Source organism: Puccinia triticina, chromosome 4A (genome assembly GCF_026914185.1).
Source record: "Puccinia triticina chromosome 4A, complete sequence".
In the NCBI taxonomy this organism is placed as follows: domain Eukaryota; kingdom Fungi; phylum Basidiomycota; class Pucciniomycetes; order Pucciniales; family Pucciniaceae; genus Puccinia; species Puccinia triticina.
In genome coordinates, this window is record NC_070561.1 from 2221300 (window position 1) to 2242062 (window position 20763).

Below are 20763 nucleotides of genomic sequence, written 5' to 3' on the forward strand. Positions count from 1 at the left end.
CCTGCCTCTGATCCTGGTTTGGATTGAGGATCACCCGTCATCGCCGTCACACATAAAAGCGGCATCAGCCCGCAGACTGTATGGTATTTTAATGCTCTGCAGTGCTGTGGGCGAGAGTACATATGCTTTATAGCACCGGCGTAGCCGAATTTGATGCAAGTGGTTTTCACAAAGTCTGGTGACGAGTATGATCGCGCAGCAACTTGGTGTAAAAATAGCCCCGTTGAAGGCAATTCCCAGCTCAAAAATGGTAAACATTGACTCCTTCGCCACTCGTTTCACATTTCGAAGCATCTTCTCAAGAAAAAAAAGGATTCTCTTATGCAGCTGCTTCTGCAAAGCTCTTCAAGCTCAAAGGAGCGTTAAGGTACATCCGACAACTAGCATCATCTGGGCCAGGTGATCTGGACACACAAACCTTGACAATACTGGTTTCCTACCGAGCGCGCTGCCGGCACTCCAAATTTCAACTTCTTCATGTTGTAGGACTTAGCAGGGATTGTCCATTGATGAAATGATATTCTTCAGACAATCATCGAAGTGTTGGAATTTCCTCCTAACTTACGTAGATCCTGGACCTTGCTACCACCCGAGAATGGACGGTAGGCATGGGGTACTAGGGTTGACAATCGGGCGGGTTCGGGCCGCCCATGGGCTAGCCCCCCTCAGCCCGCAACTTAATTGGACAGACCGGGCCAGGCCAAAACATCAGATTTTGCTGTCCGACCTAAACCCGTGTCCGCAATGAGACGGACACGGGCTGTCCAGCGGCGCCTTGTCGGGCCAGATGGCCAGCGGGCCAAAGCGGGTGGCCCGCGGGCAGCCCCCTGGGGGCCCACAGGCCAGCAGCAAGCACTCTCAAAGAAAGGTATTTTCAGAGGAGCCTAGGAGGAGAAATGGTTTTTTGAAATTCTAACACCACAGATGTTTGCTCAGCACTTGCATGCAAGTGCCTTCACCCCTCTCTTTAGGAACCATTTAAGATCTCTTTCAGAACTTGACACCAATTTATGCGTAATTTTGGATAGAATTCATGCTCAAGTGTGTCTGAATTGATGCTGAATCTTGTATGAATTCATGTTGGACATGGTTTCATATCAAGCTGATATGCACCCCAACTGGACTATTTGAGTAACTGTATCTTTTCCAGAACCTGTGTTCAACTGCATTGCAAAGCAATCTCCATTTCTTGGCAGAAACCAGATTTTTCTTGATTTAATAATACATTGATCATGTGCTTATTATGCCGTCCACACCGCTCAAAATGTGTTTTCATAGCAGATATACCTTTGTGATGAAAGTGCACAAATTCAATGAATCTTCTTTCTGTTTTTATCACTCAAGACATTTATAGACTTGTGGAAAAAAATTAACATAGTGGATACTTATATCTTTTGTATTGATTGATGCTATAAGCATCACATACTTTGAGAAAAAAGGTGATTTCCTTCTGAACTGAGCTAGCTTCACTCACTGGCTATCCCCTTGATGTTTTATTTTTGCATCAAATGATGAAAAATTGCTTACTGATCAATCTCCATAACCACCTTGTGATCTTGCAGGTGGAAGATAGGCATCTGGGCTGCAAGCATTCTCACATATTTCTTTTTAGCAAATTTTATGATTTTTTTCACAAGAGAGTTGGAAGTCTGGGCTAGGTTCATGGGGGCCCCAGATTATCCAGGGTTTCTTAATCACTTCAGAAAATCCCAACAAAAGAATGTGTGTACATATAGGTGTAAATATATATAACTCTTTTAAATATTTCATCTAATATTCTGGTGTTGCGTGGGCACTCAGCTCAACATTGCTTGGCTGTGTGGTAATATAGGTGTCACAAAAACATACGGGCGTACAGTTGTGTGACAAATCCTTCAAGGTAGCCTCTCAGAAAATGCACACCAAATTCAAACCAGATTAAAATCATGATTTAAGAAAAACTGTCATATTTTTGGCAAGGATAAGATACCTTCTCCATATTATACCTTGGCCCAAGGGGACCAAGTTCAAGCAGCATTGATAATTACTCTGTCACCTCACACACCTCCTTTTGAATTCTGTGTGCACTGAAAATTATAAAAAGAATGTTCCAGAGCAACCTGTAGGATATGAGTTTACACAGAGGTTAAAAATCATCATGGTCAAAAAATTCTTATCTTTGGTCAAAAATATAGATTGAGTACAACTGATCATAAATTTGGGCTGGGTTTCAACATAGTTATGGTGTACATTATATGGTTACATTACACAAAAAATCTGGCATGATTCCAGGTAACATCAGTATAGATTGTGCATTACATGACCTGGTCTTTGAACCAAGATCAGACCAACTTCAAACCAACTTTGAACCAGTAACTAACAAGGATCAGACAAAACCTTGGCATGAATTGTGCAAAGGCACTTGTAAACAGGTGCTGAGCAAACATCCGTGGTGTAAGTACATGTATGCCACTAGTTCAACTACAAAAGAAAATTTACAGAAGACAATGGAAAATACAGCATGAAGAAAAGAACAGACTGCTTTTTCTTGTCTTGAGCGCATAAGAGTGCTTCTGTAGTTTCTTTGCTCAGGCGGCTTTGGCAGTCGTCCAAGACACGACCCCCAGTGGAAAAGGCTGATTACAATGCCACAGAGGTCACCGGGGTCATCAAGATTACCTTGGCAAGCTTTGAAAGGGTCCAAAAGCAGGAGGAATTGACCTTCAACCAGCTGAGGATATCAAAATGTTTGTTGCTGGTTATGCCAACATTCCTCTCCTTAAGGTAGAGCTCTAATTTGGCACCCAGTGCATTGGAATGGCTTCTGTCTGTGGTGTCATTCATGTCTTGGAGGAAAGAAGCCTCATTGGTTTTTGTTTTTGGGCTCAACAGCGCCTGGACTTGTGGTTTGGATGTGGCAGAGACCGGAGATTACATTGCAGATAAATTGAGGATAGCCTCCTTGAAGAAATGTGAGATTTTCTCAGAGTTCCTGTGACCAATTCTTGTACATATTCCGGGATGGCACACTTATTTTGAGCTTCTGTCCAGACCAGATGAGCAAGGCAAAGCCCACAGGCTGCCCGACGGGCAGCCCGCGCCAACCCACGCCGCTTAGCAACTTTAACAGGCCAGGCCAAAGCTCAATATTTTCACAAAATCACTTTCCGCGCCCGGCCCAAACCCGGCCGGGTTTGGGCAGCCTGTTGGAAGCCCAGCCCAATTGTGAACCTTATGGGGTACAAAGAATCTTGTACTGACAGCATTTGATGTCCCGTGGCTTAACAAAAACAATTGAACAGAGATTCCGCAGGCAAGGGTGAAAGAAAAGGTGACTGGATGCCAAAGATGAGGCGAGAGAAGGGCTGAAGAAGACAAGAGCACAAGATGCTCAGGGACTCAGAACAAAAGATCAGAAGTCTCCAAAGGAGCAGGTCTGTCTGATATGGGCCTGGAACTGAGTGAGTGTGTATTTCGTGAGGGAACAGAAGAAATACACTGTGACAAGGGGCCTAGAGAGGGGGCCTAGTTGGCTATGGAACACTCTGGAAACAAAAAGAACAACAACAGAAATAAGCCCTCTTCTGGGCATGGGGCAGAATTCTAACAAAGGGTACACCATATGTGCAATAAAATATTTTGAAAACCAACTATATGGGTTTTGAATTTTCAGGGTCTTGAAAAATTGACTCTCAAAAATTACTTCCTGAGTACCAAAATTTGATGTCCACCCTGGGTCCACAGGACCCAATATTGGCCCAGGATTTTTTTTTTTTTTTTTTTTTTTCGGAGTCAGAATACAAATTCTGACATATTGTTTGGGAGTTGGAATTTTGATTTTATGAAAAACCACAAAAGTAAAGAGAAATTCATAACTTCTCACCTGGTGGCCCAAAGTGTACCAAAAATTTGCAGCAGGAAGAAAAGACTCTGAAGTGCACATATTGAACTGCATGACATTAGTTCCAGGGGTGTGCTACTGTGGGTCAAATTTGTCAGATTTCCTACTAAGGTAGTGCCTCCAGCGCTAACAGGACCTTAAAATTGGTGAAGGCCCTATTAACAGTGCTGGTTTGGTGTGCTGTGCCTTTTTCAATTCCAAAAGTGGAAACAACAAGCTATTGTGATTGGGCAGTTACATATATACATGTGGAATACAACATTTACATACATACACCCTTTGGTCACCACAACAGATTGGACAGAATTATACACAAAGGACATGCAGGGAGATAGGAGGAGGAAGGAAGAAGGATCAGAGATAGGCTTTGACCGCAGAATACAGGACAGAAGGAAGATTCTAGCAAGGTGCAGAGTACAAGCAATATTATGTGAGGTGGCTTGGCTAACACATGAAATCAGGCAGTGCAATATATACAGGCAGATAAGGTGTAAAATTAGTGCTCCTGAAGCATAAATCCCTCATATTGGCAGGCAGTGCAATACAGCTGGGTTCACAATATTTTTGGCACCCCATTTTGATCTTTTTGAAGGCAAAGGAGTACTCTTGGAGCTGTAATTTTTAATTGGAGGTACTCAGGGGGCTGATGTAGAAGAGTAAGTAACAATTCTCATCCAAGTATATTAAAGCATGGCAATCATAAAACAAATCAGGTTTTTCACCTGCTTTCTTCTGATCCTTCTCCTCTGAGTCCTTTCCAAACAACCACCACCAACAGGAAGCTAACCCCCATTGTCTCTCAACAAATCCCTCCCACTTCTGCTAAAAATTTTAATCCCCCAGATCTCATTTCTTGGACCACTGCAAAGGCAGCGCTAAGGCACATTTTCCCTTCCAGTAACTGCTGAAGGCCCAGCACCCGTTGGAGTTCCACAACAACCAGCCCCATTCATCAACCTGTCACACTCCTCAAGTTGCCTTTCCAGGCATACACATACCCAGCACCAGCCAAGCACATATTCATTTCCATCCCCCTTATCTACCCAGCACCAGAAAAGCACATGTTCCTTTCTATCCCCCTTATCTCCACTGTATATGCATGGGACCAACCCCATTTCTCCTGTATTTGACATTTCATCCCTTCATTTATACACCCCTTGCAGCTGTATGCAGTCTTCTGACCCCATTTCAGCACTCCTTGCACTAGTATGACATCATCTTTCATTTCTCACCAAAATATCTTCCTGTATTTAGCATCTTCTGAAACCACTTGTACACAGTCCACCAGCTGAAATCACTCATCCAGGGGCCCTCAGGGGCTGAAATCATTCACATTTTTCTACATAAGGAGCCATCTCTCCCCCCCCCCCCCCATCTGTCCTATCACCTTATTAAATCTTGCCAAGCTTAGCTTGGTGGGTCTTGTTAGCTGATAGCCAGAAGGGAAGAGTTTTGCACCTCCATCATTCCTTTCACCATTCAGCAAAAGGGTATCACAGTCCCTTTTGATTCTTAAAATGGAACAGTTTTTGGAGTTTTTTGCTAATGGAATTGGTCACCAAGCCAGATTCCAACCCATTTTGTTCCAAAAACCACAATGAAACCAAAAAGGTTTTCCAAACCACCTTGAAAACCTAGTGCACCTGTGGTGTAAGTTTAAAAAAGCCTGCAGCACCACCAAGCTGTAGGTTTGGGAGAGATTGCAGTCCTATAGAGTGTACATATGTCACATTTTTACAGTCCAAGGTGCCCCCGCCGTAGCAGGGTGACTTTGGAAAGTTTGGTTGTGGGATGCGTGCGGTCCCCTGGCACTGCAGGGAGGGGACTTTTGTTGAGTTGGTGATGTCCCTAGCTGAATTCAATTCATCAACTAAGAGTCCATTCTATATGGTATTGGTGTCTGCTGCTCCCATTCTATCTCATCATCAACAATCCATTAATATCTTCAGGCTCAATGCAATTGGTCATGAGGCATGAAAATTAGACAGTTGATCCAGTTTTTGATTTCCAAAAACTTGGAAGTATAAGAAGACTAACATTTATAACCAATCTTTGAAGCCAATTTGATGAGAGATGATGAGATAATGCCGCTGTGACGGTTCATAATACAAATAGATATAATTGGAAAACCAAAACTAAAAGATGTGGTCGTGCAGATCACGGAAGACCTGTTTTTTGAGTTGATTTTCATAAATTTATTAGAAATAAATCATACATACAACCTTATAAGATAACGATAAGATGGTGATTCGTGCTTTGATAATTTTAAAGATTGAAGGAGGATCTTCTGACAAATGCGTACGCCTTAACGTTTACGAATGCGCTGAGGGTTAACACAAGCACAAGGGACATTCGATAACTTCAGTTAGTTTTACTTTGAAGATAATGAATTTAATGCGTTACTTTACTCCACTGAACTGATTGCTTCGTTGAGCAAAGCTAAGAGTCGATTTGTTTATTTAAAAAATCTGAACAAATAACAAAGATCGTCTCGATGAGATTCCCATCCATCTTTTTTATTTGAATGATGGTTTTTTACTCACCGCTTGATAATAATGGTGGGTATGATTGGTCCATTACACTAAATACCGGCATGTTCGTTTTTGAAGAGCTAAACAATTGCAGATAAAGAAAAACATTATTTTTTCTGTTTACTACTGTATTGATTCAGAATGATCGATACTTACGAAGAATTCGACATCACGTAATCAGCAGTGGGTTGGCTGTGGGGAGAATGAAGTCCTGCGTTAGCGAACTTCATCACCAGATGATCCGGATAAGAAAAACTCACGGTGGTCTCAAGGATCCTCGATCACTATGAGTTGGATCAATGATGTGATTGACGCCATCATCTGTTTCGCAATTGTGTGTAGGTCTAGTCATGTTTGTGAATTAGTTTAACGCGGAAATAATTTGAATGCAAAAGAGGTGAAGAATTTCTCTTACTCGGTGATACTTTGAGGGTGAACAAAGACATTTTGAGGGTCATAAAGCCCTTTGATTTGAGTGAGGCGTTTGTAGCTAAATTTTTGATGGAGTGTTGCAAGGTCATGACTGAGTTAGAGTGTTCAGCAAACAGGTGACTAAGAAGGACAATTCACTGGTTTTTGTAATACAGAGATTTCCACTGCACAGGCGAAAGGCGATCATCGACGTAGTTTGCGTATGCACTGATTATCATATTGTAGATTAAATGGTCAGTAAGTAAACCTCGAATCACAAGTTTTAACCGTCACCCCTTGACTCACCCATAGCTCCATCCTAAAGGATTGTTGTTTACAATGCTATCTACCATATTATCCAGCAAAGCAAAACCTGCAGCCGGATAGGGCGGTGCGAAGTTATAGGATGAAGCATAAAACTTGGAATGATTACGTATTACGAATCCAAAATCAGTGACAATCGACGGTGACGGATAACGCGTTTTTCGGACATGGGAAATCAGCGACTTACTTGGATGGTAAACAAGATGGCACGCTGGGCAAAGGCGGTTCCATCGGCTGGAACGGTAGTTACAGCGGAATTTTTCCCGCCATAAAGTTCCAATTGCACAAACCAAACCTGAGCGGAAGTATCAGTCTCATCTGATTGGAAGGTGCTACGCGCATCAGTGGAATTCCTTACGGTGTTGGACTGGATTCCCTGAGTGGCCAGGTACTTCGAAAATGCACGGATTGACGAGTTGGACATTGGTGCCGATTGAGGGGTGGTTATGCTTTTAGCATAAAACGTGTCGTGCTCTCGCGTGAGGTCCACACCTGAGCCGTGAGCAACGATGATCAAGACCATTTGTGAGATCATAATCGAAAAATTTCAAAGCGAATAAAATATCATTCAAGGCTTGCCTGATGTAGATAGAGCTCGGTCACCGGCCAAGCCTTGCAAGCTGGTAATCCAATCTGTTGTTTTGACCGAGTTTCCAGCAGGAGTAGGCTAGAAAGAGACGTTTAGTGATCACCTTGAATCAAGTATGCGGACGTTTTATTAACCAAGCGCTCGGCTCACCATCTGGGATAAAAACGGTTGCACGACACTGCTGAAAGCATTTTGCGCTCCATACCAAGCTCCGGTGAACGAAAACGTCACCTTGCCGCTTTGAGTGCTCTTTCGGAGATTGGCTGTGAGACCCAATTGGGCGGGCAAGTTTGACATGCAGTAGGTTTGTAGCTTGATCAAAGCACCGGCTACTTCTGCTTCACTTAGGTGCCAATCGTAAGCAAAGTTTGTGGCCTGGGTGGGGGCAGTTTGCGTTCGAAACCGCATCGAAGTCATGATCCCATAAGACGACCCTGCCCCCCTTAGAGCCTAGCGGATGAAGACTATAAATATTAGCCATATTTTTCACCAGTGGCAGAGTTGAACATGGGGTGTCACTGTGAACTTGCCCAAAATAAATCGCTATTGACTGTTTTCGAAGTGGTGATGACGGAGCCATTGCCCAACACGACCTCGTGGCCGAGGAGTTGGTCTATCGTCAAACCCCATTGTCGGCTGGTGAGGCCGTAGCTGGGGATGATATAACATTTTCTGGTTAGCAAATAGCTACAATCGCCGTTCCTTCTTCAACTTAGAATAGCTACTACTCACCCTCCGAATTAGGAGGCATGGCCGCCCAGACCGATGTAGGGACACAATCCATGCGGCAAGGCTCGTCCACCTTCCCTATTCAAACTGAGAGCGATATCTCCAAGCCTGCTTCCGGTTCCAATTGTAGCTTCCCCACCACTATCGACGGAAATCTGATTAATTCTTTGGAGATCAATAATCAGGGCACCATTTGTTCCGCCTAGGCCATGCGCGGCGTATGAATGCCCTCCAGCACGAGGAGAGACTAAGACAAAGCGACATCGGATTCTCAGCTGATCAACATATATTGGAAAAAGAAGAGTTCAAATTTATGTAATTACTAGGGAATTTTTCTGCCACCCCGACTTTGACGCAGCTGGCTACTGCGTTCGTGTTGCTCGGGAATACTATGGCTGCCGGCATGTACGAAAGTCTCTTGTTAAAAGGGGTCGAGAATTTTTCATAATTCAGGTCTCCAGGGAAGACAGCATCAATTTTCAAAGCAGTGAATTTTTGACGCAAGGATGCTGTATCGGCGAGAACAAGATGACCGCTAAGGCAAGCAAAAATGAACAGAGTCATACTATTGACCATCATCATCCTTTTGGTCTGGTCTTGAGTACGAAGATTTTTATGCCTTCAAGTTAACCAGTCCTGACACTGTTTGGGAGACCGATGGGTAGTGGTGGGGCTCGAGATTTTGTGGGTTAGATGGGGATCAAAAGCGCGGGAAGTACATCAACAGGCCACCGGCTTTAAATACATCCGGACAAGATTGACGACATGGCTGCCCGGGGGATGAGGACATGAGCACGGCACACCCGTATACGACCAACAGCCCCGCAATATTACTGCAGAATCATGAGTCGGTTTCACGCCCGATCGCTGACCTCCCGCCCGTAATGTGATCGCATCTGGTAACGGGTCGGCTCAGCTGACGCCGTATGTTCCCCAATCGCGATCTCATAACTCTAAACGTGCCAACCGACCACATAAATACGGTCAGCAGTTGATCGGGGGGACCAAGCGGTCATTTAACCGATGGGCCTCGGTGTCGGATAACTCACAAGAAATTCCTTATGAATTCACAGAGGTGTTGGGCTCACGCTTCCGGATTGGCTTTACTGCTTAGCAGGGACTCATCAGCACGCGATTCTCTTCACACTTTAAAGATATATTTTTCTTTTGAAAAACAATTGAATATTTATTAACAATTGAATGGAAGGCTACGTGTCAACTAGATTGTTCTTTCACATGATCATCAAGTAACAAACAAGCAAGGTGCTTGTGAAATAGGCAACGACGCATGTGACATCAGTGCCCCAAATGATCAAGAGCGATGATCATCCAACTTTGATCAAAACTTACCGGACTGCTTGCATTTCAAGGGACCGGTGTGTTTGCTTGGTGACCTGAGGAGTCATGATTTTGCGAACTTAACACAAGTCCCTCCCGCCAGGGAGGCGGAGACGCTTTGCGCCTCCTGGGAGAGGCTTAGTTAAGCTCGACTATTTTCCAGTCAAATGGTCATGGTTGTCCGTGATTGAGCCGAGTTTCGGACTTGTACGACCGTCCGACAAAATTGATGTTCGCAAATCACTCTCGTGGTGTGAAATTGTAGAAGGAATCGAACATCATTGGAAGACGCTACTCTAGAACACTCTTTGGCAAGGAACAGCTTGAACGCGAATGGCCCTCAGGGGTATCATGGTCAAACTGATTTCCTTCCAAGTCAAGATGAGAAAAGAAGGATATCGCGGTTGATTTGCGCGATTTGTATTTAAGAGCAATAGCTTCGGTAGCTTAACTCTGTGTCGAGTTCCCCATCTGCAAGCTGAAGCATCCGCAAGCTGAGCGAAGATACGCCCCCCGTCATGTGTCTTTTGATATATGCTCGCTCGCGGATTGAGAAACAGCTTCGCCGCACGCTCAGCTCTACCACAATAGAATAGCGTATTGAACGTTCGCAGCTTATCCAGCTGGGCATCATTGCCGTGATCAACACCGCAACCGCTGCGCTGCCACAGCGGGAAAAGTAGCGAAAGCGCAGCGGTTTTGGACCCGCTTCGCTAAAGCTTTTGGCAGCGGGTGAACCGCTGCGCTTTTCGCTAATTGATACGGGAGGAAAAAAAAACAGATTTCAGCGCGCTTTTTCAGCGGCGCGCAGCGGGTCTTCCGCTGCGCCAACCGCTGAAAAAGCGCAAAATCGCTGCGCTATGCGCTGAAAAGCGGCAAACTCGCTGGAAAGCGCGCTGAGCGCTGAAAAGCGGTGAATTTACCTGAAATTCTGATAATCCTGCCCACAAACCAGTTGAGGTTTGTTTTTGTGCATCTTTTTTCTCCGCTCTCACCGCTATTTGCAGCAAAAAGCGGCTCAGCGGGCAAAAGCGCCGCAGCGCTCTGTGCTAGAACCGCTTTCTGCAGCGAAAAGCTGCTAAAAGCAAAGAAAAGCGCTCCCAGCCGCTGTGCCGCTTTCGCTGCGCTATTTTGCAGCGAAAGCGGAATAAAATCGCTGCGCTATTTAACAATGAAAATCCGTGCAGCGGGATTTTCGTTTCGCTGACGCTGAAAACAGCGTCTAGCCGCTGACGCTTTCGCTTTTTGGCGCCAGGAAAAGCGGATGGCCGCTGCGCTTCGCTATTTTGGCGCTTTTATCAGCGAAGCGCAGCGGTTGCGGTGTTGCCGTGACACAATCATTTGCGATTGTGCCAACAAGAAAAGACAAGGCTGGATGGCCAAGAGATGGTCAAACTAAAAAGCCCACTCTGAAGCTGGAAACATCAACGGTTCATTTCGAAAAAGTGACCGCGAATCGGCCTGATACCGCGGCCGAGCACGAGCTTAGCGTGTCCGCAGCTCCCGGGGAGCTAGTGTCGACCTTCGTTTCTTTTTTTCTTTCTTCTCTTGTCTGCTCTGATTTTCTCATGTTGACGCAATGATGCCAATCCCTGCAGGATCTCAAACACTCATTCTATATGACGTCTGCTGCTCCCGGTCTATCTCATCATCAAGAATTTGTTGATTTTTTTTCAGTCTCAATGCAACTGGTTGTGAGGCATAAAAATTAAACCATAGATCGTGCTTTGAATTGCCAAAAACTTGGAAGCATCAGAAGACTAAAATTTACCATTCCTTGTAGCCAAGTTGATAAAGAGCTAAGAGATAACTATAATGCGATGCTTAAAGATATGTCAAAATATAAAAAAATAGAATATGCAAGCTAACAAGCCTAGAAGTTGTCACGCTTGAGTCGTTTTGATTGGGTCGGTCTGTTATTGGTTAAATGAAATTAATTGATGAATCAATTACACGCAACAGTGATTGGATTAGAACCAGGCGAAAGATTCTCTTACTCTGTGATACTTTGAGGGTAAACGAAAACGTTTTGAGGGTCATAAGCCCCTTTTACTTGAGTGAGGCGTTGGTAACTAATTTTTTTCCAAGGTCAAGTGTTGCGAGGTTAGCACTGAGTAGAAGTCCAGTTGAAACATGACCAAGAAGGTTACGTCACTGGTTTTTGTAATACAGGGATTTCCATTGCGAAGGAGAAAGACGATCATCGACGTAATTCGCATATGCACTGATCATTGAAAGGTAAATTAAACAGCCAGCGCCGAAAATATTCAATCGCAGGTGAAGTTACCACTAACCCATAGTTCCATCCTGAAGGGTTGTTGTTTACGATGCTATCTACCATATTATCCAACAAAGTAAAACCTGCAGTCGGATAGGGCGGTGCAAAATTACTGGATGAAGCATAAAACTTGGCAAATTACGTATGATGATTCGCAAATCAATGACAATCGACTATGGCGATATAAGGCGTTTCTCAGAGATGGGAAATCTACTTACTTGAATGGTAAACAAGATGGCACGCTGGGCAAAGGCAGTTTCGTCGGCTGAAACGGCAGTGACGGCGGAATTTTTCCCGCCATAAAGTTCCAATTGCACAAACCAAACCTGAGGGCAAGTATCAGATTCTCAGTCACGATGATCTCCGCTGATTTAAACATGCTATGCGGATCGACGGAATTTCTTACAGTGTTGGACTGGACACCCTGATTGGCGAGGTATTTAGAAAATGCACGGATAGACGAGTTAGACATTGGTGCCGATTGAGGAGTGGTTATGCTTTTGGCATAAAAAGTGTCGTGCTCCTGCGTGAGGTCCACACCTGAGCCGTTCGCAGAGATTATCCGAACCAGTTATGAGGGCAAAATCAGATAAATTCAGAGCATATAAAATACCAGACAATGCTTGCCTGATGTAGAGAGAGCTTGGTTACCGGCCAAGCCCTGCAAGCTGGTAATCCAATCTGATGTTTTGACAGATTTCCCAGCAGGAGTGGGCTAGAGCAGGAAAATTCTAATCATTAAAAAATGCGGGTGTTTCACTTAGCGCACGTTCGGCTCACCATCTGAGATAAAAACGGTTGGACAACGCCGCTGAAAGCATTTTGCGCTCCATACCAAGCTCCGGTAAACGAGAACCTCAGCTTGCCGCTTTGAGTGCTCTTTCTGAGGTTTGCAGTCATACCCAATTGGGCGGGCAAGTTGGACATGCAATAGGTTTGTAGTTTGATGAGTGCAGTGGTCAATTCTGCTTCACTCAGGTCCCAGTCGTAGACGTAGTTCGTGGCCTGGGCGGGGGCAGTTTGCGTTCGAAACCGCATCGCAGTCATGATCCCATAGGACGACCCCGCCCCCCTTAGAGCCTGTCGAATGAAGACCATAGACATCAGCCATATTTCTCACCAGTGGCAGAGTGGAACATAGTGTGTGAATATGAACTTGCCCAAAATAAATCGCTATTGACTGTTTTCGAAGTGGTGATGACGGAGCCATTGCCCAACACGACCTCGTGGCCAAGTAGTTGGTCTATCGTCAAGCCCCATTGTCGGCTGGTGAAGCCGTAGCTGCGGATGATAGAATGATCTATCGTGAGTAAATTTGTACAATCAACTGAGGATTCCTTCATGTACTGACCCTCCGAACGAGGCATGGCCGCCCAGACCGACGTAGGGACACACTCCATGTGGCAAAGCTCGACCCCCCTGTCTATTCAAACTGAGAGCGATATCTCCAAGCCTGCTTCCGGTTCCAATCGTAGCTTCCCCACCACTATCGATGGAAATCTGATTGATTCGTTGGAGATCAATAACCAGAGCACCATTGGTTCCCCCAAGGCCGTACGCGGCGTATGAGTGCCCACCAGCACGAGGAGAGACTGTGAGAAAGCGACACCAAATTCTCAGCTGATCAACATTACCCGCGTTATATAATGTTGGCAAAAGAGGAGATGAAATTTATGTACCGGGTAACTTTTCCCCCACCCCAACTTTGACGCAGTTGGCTACAGCATTCGTGTTGTTAGGGAAAACTATGGCTGCTGGCATGTACGAAAGCCTTTTGTTGAAAGGGGTGGCAAATTTTACATAATTCGGGTCTCCAGGGAAAACAGCATCAATTTTCAAAGCAGTGAATTTTTGACGCAAGGAAGCTGTATCGGCGAGAACAAGGTAGCCACTGAGGCAAGCAGAAAGGAATATAGTAATACTGTTGACCATCATCATCCTTTTGGTCTGGTCTCGAGTACGAAGATGTTGCGTCTTCGACCAGTCTTGTCTAGGAGACCGCTGAGACTCCTAATTATTTAAACGTTTCGGGGTGATACTAGTGGGGCTCGAGTTTGTGTGTTAGTTGGGGCTGATAGAAGTGTGGGACGTCTCAGCAGGCCAATACATGCCCGCTTAAGAACAATTGCAGAAATGAGCATCGGAACACTTTAGAACACTCTTTGGCAAGGCACAGCTTCAGCGCGAATGGCCCTCTGAGGCAGTACAATGGTCAAACGGATTTCCATGTGTAAGATGAGAAAAGAAGGACGAGATGGCGTTCGCTTTGCGCGATATTCAAGAGCCATCTTCACGCTGAGGCTACGGGCGGAAACGATTTCATGCCCCTCTTCTGCGGGTCCTGACATCTGTTCGCTCACGGATTGAGAAACGCTTTCGCCTCAGCTCTCCCACAAGAATGGTATGTGCATATATCGAACATTCACAGCTCACCTGGCGGCTGGGCATCGCTGCCCTGGTTCAATCGACGGAATTGTGTCCACAAGCAAAAAAACAAGCCTGGATGACCAAGAGACCATTATTTTGGAGCCGGAAACCCAAACCGAATATGCACAGCAGCCATGAAGCCTGTCACTCGGAGGAAGGTTTAGCACACGCATACACCCAAGAATCGGTGCCCGGCTCGGGCTCGCCCCCTGAGCGGTGGAGATGCTTGGTCAATGCTTCTTGTTTTTCTCGCGGCTGTGGGGGACATGGCTCGTGAAGAGGATGAGCCATATGAAGAACACCTGACCGGTGATCAGTGGACGGGTGGAATTCCATTGGTTTTCCAGGGTCATTGGTCGCGGTCTTACATCTTCATCCTTGGAGTCAAGGCGTTCTCATCCGTCACTTAAGCCGTCCAGGGAGTCGGCTAATTGACGGCCGTACCACCCTATCACCAGTTCTGCTCAAACCAGGACCGAGCGCTTCATGTTTTCTGTGAGAAACTCAATTGATTTATTTCGGAAGCAAGTGCAACATGAGTAGGTCGCTCGCTGTACATGTAAACGTGCACCGAGCAAGAAATCTGCATGTCAGATTGCATTAATTATATGCTTGCAAAAACACACTTGCGTAGTTCAAGTTTGCTTCGGGGTCACAGCAACCATTGGAAGAGGGGTTCCAATTTTGGAAATCTGGATTACAAATTCTAGGTGCGACAAAGTGCCAGTGATTTAGACCAGGGTTTTATTTCACCGCGTGCAAAAATATGCCATGCCTAAGTTACAGGTTACACAGTCCTGTCACAAGTCATGACAGACCTGCGCGTGCCATGACCTGTCAGAAATGCATGACTTCAAGTTAGCTGTCATAGGAATGACAGCTCTGTGAAACCCAGTGCACAGTCAATGTGCATGTGACAGGTCAGGCAGCTTTTGTACAGGTGCCCAGTCTGTTTGCACAGGTGCTGGATGTCATCTAACACCTGCAGGACAGGGTAACCTGATCCACATTCATGTCACACTTTTGCACCTGGTGATTGCCATCCTAAATTCTAATCCACATATAGCATAAACCCATTGGTTTGAAATGGTGTGCTGCACATTAGGGGGGGGGGGGGGGGTCCAGAATAGAATTTGAATTTTGAAGAAAACTGGAGAGCCCATTTTCAGGCCTTTATGAGTAACTTCATAAAAAGTAAGCTTTCCACACTTGGGTTTTCCTTGGCAATCAGAAAAACTCCTATATTTTTCAAATGGTTCTTCATAAAGGCCTTAGAATTGGCTCTAATTTTTTAAAAAATTCTATTGTGAACCACCCTTAAGTTATAGGTCTGTGAGAGTTAAGCTACTTGCCATTTTCTTACCAACATGTGTCAATTGAATGACTCCAGCTGGGTTCATGATTATGATTTGCAAGGAAGAAAACAAGGTCACTCAGTATGCTTGGGCACTGCTGTGGAGCATTTGTAGTCAAAATCATTTGGAGGAATTGAAGCCTTGGGCTCTGAATCTGGGTGGTATTTATGTACTCCAAGAAAAGCTTAGGATCCTCATGGGCTACAATGGGGACCTCTTTTGGGTTTTCACAAAGTGGTACTTTTGGCAGGTACCACAGGGTCAGGTACCCACTGCTCTATTTTATTTATTGTCTTTTTCAAAAACCTTGGACACTTTTTTTTGTTTCATTGTATGGGTTTATTTTCAGATTCAAGATTAACTTTTGGCTCAATTATCCCATATCTCTCTTGTCCTTGCAGCTGGTGTAACAATCCCAGGCTCTGTTGGCCCCTCCATTCAGGCTGGGTATTCTTTTGGCTCTGGTTCCAAATATGAACTCGCTTTTTACTGAAGTCAACTCCTTGACTTTCTTCTGGAGGATGAAGGCTCTGGGGTGATATTTAGCCTTGGGCCACATCTGACACCTGTCAAGAAGTATATAAGAAAAATATGGGATCTGCAAGGATCTACCAAAACAAAAAAAATTGAAATGGTCCAAGCTTCTTGAAAAAGACAATATTTATTTTTCTCTGTAAACATCAATCACACATGCCCTTACTATACATATGTACCTACCAGCCAGGGAGAATTTTTCCTTGGTAAGTGGATACAGACTGGACCCACTTGGTAAGGAGCATTCTTCCTTGCTGGGTGGGAATTTTCACCAACTTGCCCAAGTGAATCTGCACGCACAGTCTGCACCCACTCACCTGGTAAGAATCCTCTTCAGAAATCAGGTATATCCACATGTTGAGGTGTCCTTTCCGGCCAGTCAATATACGGAGACTGCTCCATGCAGGGTATCTTGGAAACTCTGTTCAATTTCCGTAGTTGGTACCTCTGGGAGGTACCTGGGTACTGCACTGCTGTAATCTTGGCAAAATCTTTTACCTTGCACTGCAGGTGAGTTCCCAGTGGGTCCAAGCAGTACCTGAAAGGCAGTGCTGGGTAATATCCAACAGATACCAATTGCCATTCTCTATTCCATATCTATATTGGCTAGGCAAGTCTTCATTTTCTTTCCTACTTCTCTTCTCATTTCTCGTCATCCTATTCCAGTTACCAAGAACAGAGATCCTGTAATTCAGCTATATATTGCCTAGATTTTTGCCCATGCAAAGCAATCCAACCTGTGAACTGGAATTGCCCCAGAAGGTATCCCCCCTTTCCCTTTTGTGTCCCCTCTAGAACAAACAGTGAAGGACTCAATGACTGCTAGAATGAATAAAGAGCTCTTCAACAATCTATTTCGTCCTGGAACAAATGTAATGCAGACCTCAGAAATTAAAACAATTTATTTATGGTATATTTAATTTTCAATGGATTCTGATCTTATGCTGATTTTATTTTTGGAGTATCATTCCAAATCCTCACTCTCTCAGTCACAAGACAGTTTGGTATTCTCAGTCCTGCAACTCCTGTTTCCCTCAATACAGTGACCCCGCCATGTAAGCATTCACAATGTAAGCATAATCACAATGTAAGCATAGCATAAATGTAGATTTCCCGCGACCATTCTCTTGGTTTTGCTGGGATTTTACCTTGATAAGAAGCATACCACGATGTAAGCATAGGATTTTTGTCCACCATCCTTATGCTTACATGGCGGGGTCACTGTAGTTGCAACTTGCTGGTGGCTAATTTAACTAGTTTGGCCATCAAACTCAACTGCACCAGGATGAGATAAGCCTCAGCTAAATTAGCAAGAAGCTATCATTTCAGCTAACCCTTGCTGCAACTAGAAACAGTTAGCTCACAAGCTAGCTATCTACCTGCACATATCACACAGCTGACACACTGATACATTCAAATCACTACTTGCTAATTTACTAAGTGATAGCTGTTATTTGAACCTTGCAACAACTTAGCTTAGCCTTGAATAGTAAATATTCTCCAAGTATAGGAGAGCTACTGGACTAAATCCTTGACAACCATTGGTATTCAGTCCTATCCGCCACTACCCTATCCCTCACCTCTTCCAGTAATTTAATCCGTTCCAAGCGCTTCTGGGCGCCTCCTCTGTTGAACTAAATTTTTCAACAACTGTAGGACTTGAATTCCTTCTTGTTGTCTAGAGAGACCCGGGAGAATTTTCTCCCCAAGTCTCTCAACACCAGGAAAATAAAATAGTCAGTTGATGGCAACTGACATCACACCAGCTCCAGCCAGCTACCCACCATCTATCCAATATCTATCCACTATCTACCCCAATCTCCCAACCATCTCCTCAACTTCCAAAATTTACCAAGGAGGTCCTGTTCAGTTTTTGATGAGCCCAACTGATCCTCAGTTCTGTCCAGCTGATACTCAGCTTTCGTACCCAGCTCATACTCAGCTTTTTTGCCCAGCTCATACTCAGCTTTTTCACGCAGCTCACTCTCAGAATTGGAATAAAGCCTTTTGACCAGTCATTGCCCAGGTGATGCTCAGCTTTGTACTAGTCCTGGCGCAGCTGATGCTCAGCTTTGTACCAGTCTTTGCTCAGCCTTTTCCTAGTCCTGTCCCAGCTGACGCTCAGCTTTGACCCAGTCCTGGGCCAGCTGGCCAGCTGATGCTCAGCTTGCTGAGTATCAGCTCAGCTAGGCCAGGGAAAAAGATGGGAATCAGCTTGGACAGGATCAGAGCTGAAAATAAGCTAGGCTAGGGCCAAAGATGAGCATCAGCTAAGCCACAGCCAAGGCTGAGCATCAGCTGTGCCAGGGCCAAAGATGATCATCAGGTGGCCGTTTCCAAAGCTGAGCATTGGCTGGGCCAGGGGAAAAACTGAGCATCAGCTGAGCCAGGGTAAAAGCTGAGCATCAGCTGTGCCAGGGCCAAAGCTGAGCATCATCTGGTTTTTTCACATTGAGTGCTTTGATCCTGACACCTATCATGTGAGCCCTAGATGTGCTGGTGGAGAGGAGCAGCATTGAAGCAGTGTTGGAGCTGGAAACAAAGCTGTTTCATGTCACTTGCCATCAAGTGACTAATTTTTTTTCCTGGTGCAAGTATGGGTTAAGGCAGAAGAGGCCTTTCTTATTTCCTCTGACCCTTTTCAGGAAAACCCTGGGAGTTAGGGGTGTGTGGCCTCTTCAATGGAGGCCACTCCTCTTCCAAAGCTCCCCACAGAATAGCCCCCAGGTCTGAGCCCAAAAAAAAATCCATTTGAGCTTTCTGGCGGCGTGTGACCTATTGGGGATGGTTCAGCTAGGCGGAACCTTGATGTTGTTGGCATTGGATTTCCCTCAGGTACCGGTTGGGAACTCCAAACTAGGCTTCCACCCTAGCGCAGCTTCCTGCCGGGGCGCTCTTGGAGGTTGGCCCGTGTCCGCGACTTCTTGGACATGGTCACATCCTGCTGCGCTCCCTGTAACGGGGTATTCCACCCAACCACCTTGGCTGCCACAAAAATCCCTAGCCTACACAGCCTGAGAACATGTGAAATGCTAATGTGGCATGCTTCCAAATCTAACATCTCTCACTGCAAGAAAATCTCCCCAGTTAACATTTAGCAATAAAAAGACATGCCTCAACTGAAACAATGGTCAATCCTTATCCATCCCAAAGCATTATCACCCTAGAGTAATTTGGGAAAAAGGGGTGAACCAATCAAACATTGGATGAAGATTCTTTTTCAAATCAAGTTCTGAGCAGAACATAAACAAGCATTAAGTTCTTGCACACCAAAATTTGACAATTTCTTGATTATTCCTTGTACTTTCTGCAGTCACTGCACATAGTGTAATGTGTTTGTTTGTAGAAGCCAAACTCCAGTATGTATCTTAGCATTTCTGATTTTAAGAGTTGAAAATTTATCAGAAATAGTACCAGTTTGTAGACAAGGAAACTTCTTTGAAGTTGGTGAGGATTGAAGGGTTGACAGGATTGTACCAGGGAACCCCCAATTCTTCTAGGAAATCTTACATAGCACCAGTGGTAGACAGATATGTTATCCATTTGGATAAATCTGCTTCTAACATGACTTTTTCAGTTACATTAATGCCCATTTACTGATAAATGTTCACTGGGTTACAGTATAAATTAATAAATCAATAACACAGTTTCAGTCACAATCATGTTCAACATAACCAGGCAAGTGACCTGTTATTGGAGGGGTCCCTACGCATGGGTTGATTTGGTACTGGACAGCTCTTAGGGTTGCATGTTCAATTCACACTGGCAGAAAGCCCCATGGAACCGAAATTGATGGTCTGGATGCCACTGAAAGTTCATCCAGGAGTATTTTTTCAGTTACAAATACTATGTATAACCCCTCAACTTGAAATTAAATGCTTGTAAATTAGGACACATTTAAATTCACATCACAAGTAAAATGATAGAAAATAATTGCACCAATTTACAGTTTGGTACTGTGAAAAAAGTATACATTATCCCAGGGCCTGCATATGGATAACTAGAAAAAGTTACAATATCCAAAATTGCCCCCGTAATGTATCTGCTCACCACTGATAGAACTGCAGTGTGCACATGAAACCACCAGGCAGGTGTGTGGTGGGTGAAGGAGGTGCCTAACAGGTAAGCAAAGGCCAGCTTTATTCATTAAAATGGCTGCTAAATTGAATAAATGTAGTGGGAGCATGTTCAATGCCCTAGAAACAGAATACCCAGATATTCTCTTAAACCAATTTCTGGAGACAGGTGAGTTTGGGAAATAAAACAAGCTAGATATATAAACTAGTTAGCTACTAGGGTACCTCAGGACTTTTGAAAAAATTGGTTAAACAAGAATACCAAGGCTCATTAACTCTTCCAATAACCGG

General features: G+C 44.7%; 2 protein-coding genes across 2 annotated transcripts; both read right to left on the minus strand.

Annotated features, from left to right (window-relative positions):
- Positions 1 to 6319: 6319 nt before the first annotated feature.
- On the minus strand, positions 6320 to 9046 carry PtA15_4A276 (uncharacterized protein; the record flags this gene model as incomplete). The annotated part of the gene is made up of 14 exons (XM_053168143.1): positions 6320 to 6348; positions 6424 to 6491; positions 6568 to 6603; positions 6672 to 6755; positions 6827 to 6901; positions 6982 to 7050; positions 7129 to 7241; positions 7334 to 7441; positions 7505 to 7638; positions 7726 to 7813; positions 7886 to 8185; positions 8266 to 8386; positions 8513 to 8711; positions 8788 to 9046. 14 exons carry the CDS (start codon positions 9044 to 9046, stop codon positions 6320 to 6322), a joined length of 1683 nt encoding a protein of 560 aa, XP_053019382.1.
- A 2629-nt stretch (positions 9047 to 11675) lies between these two features.
- On the minus strand, positions 11676 to 14018 carry PtA15_4A277 (uncharacterized protein; the record flags this gene model as incomplete). Its single annotated transcript, XM_053168144.1, has 11 exons — positions 11676 to 11715; positions 11800 to 11874; positions 11958 to 12026; positions 12097 to 12209; positions 12299 to 12406; positions 12487 to 12620; positions 12708 to 12795; positions 12861 to 13160; positions 13241 to 13361; positions 13432 to 13672; positions 13760 to 14018. 11 exons carry the CDS (start codon positions 14016 to 14018, stop codon positions 11676 to 11678), a joined length of 1548 nt encoding a protein of 515 aa, XP_053019383.1.
- Positions 14019 to 20763: the final 6745 nt, after the last annotated feature.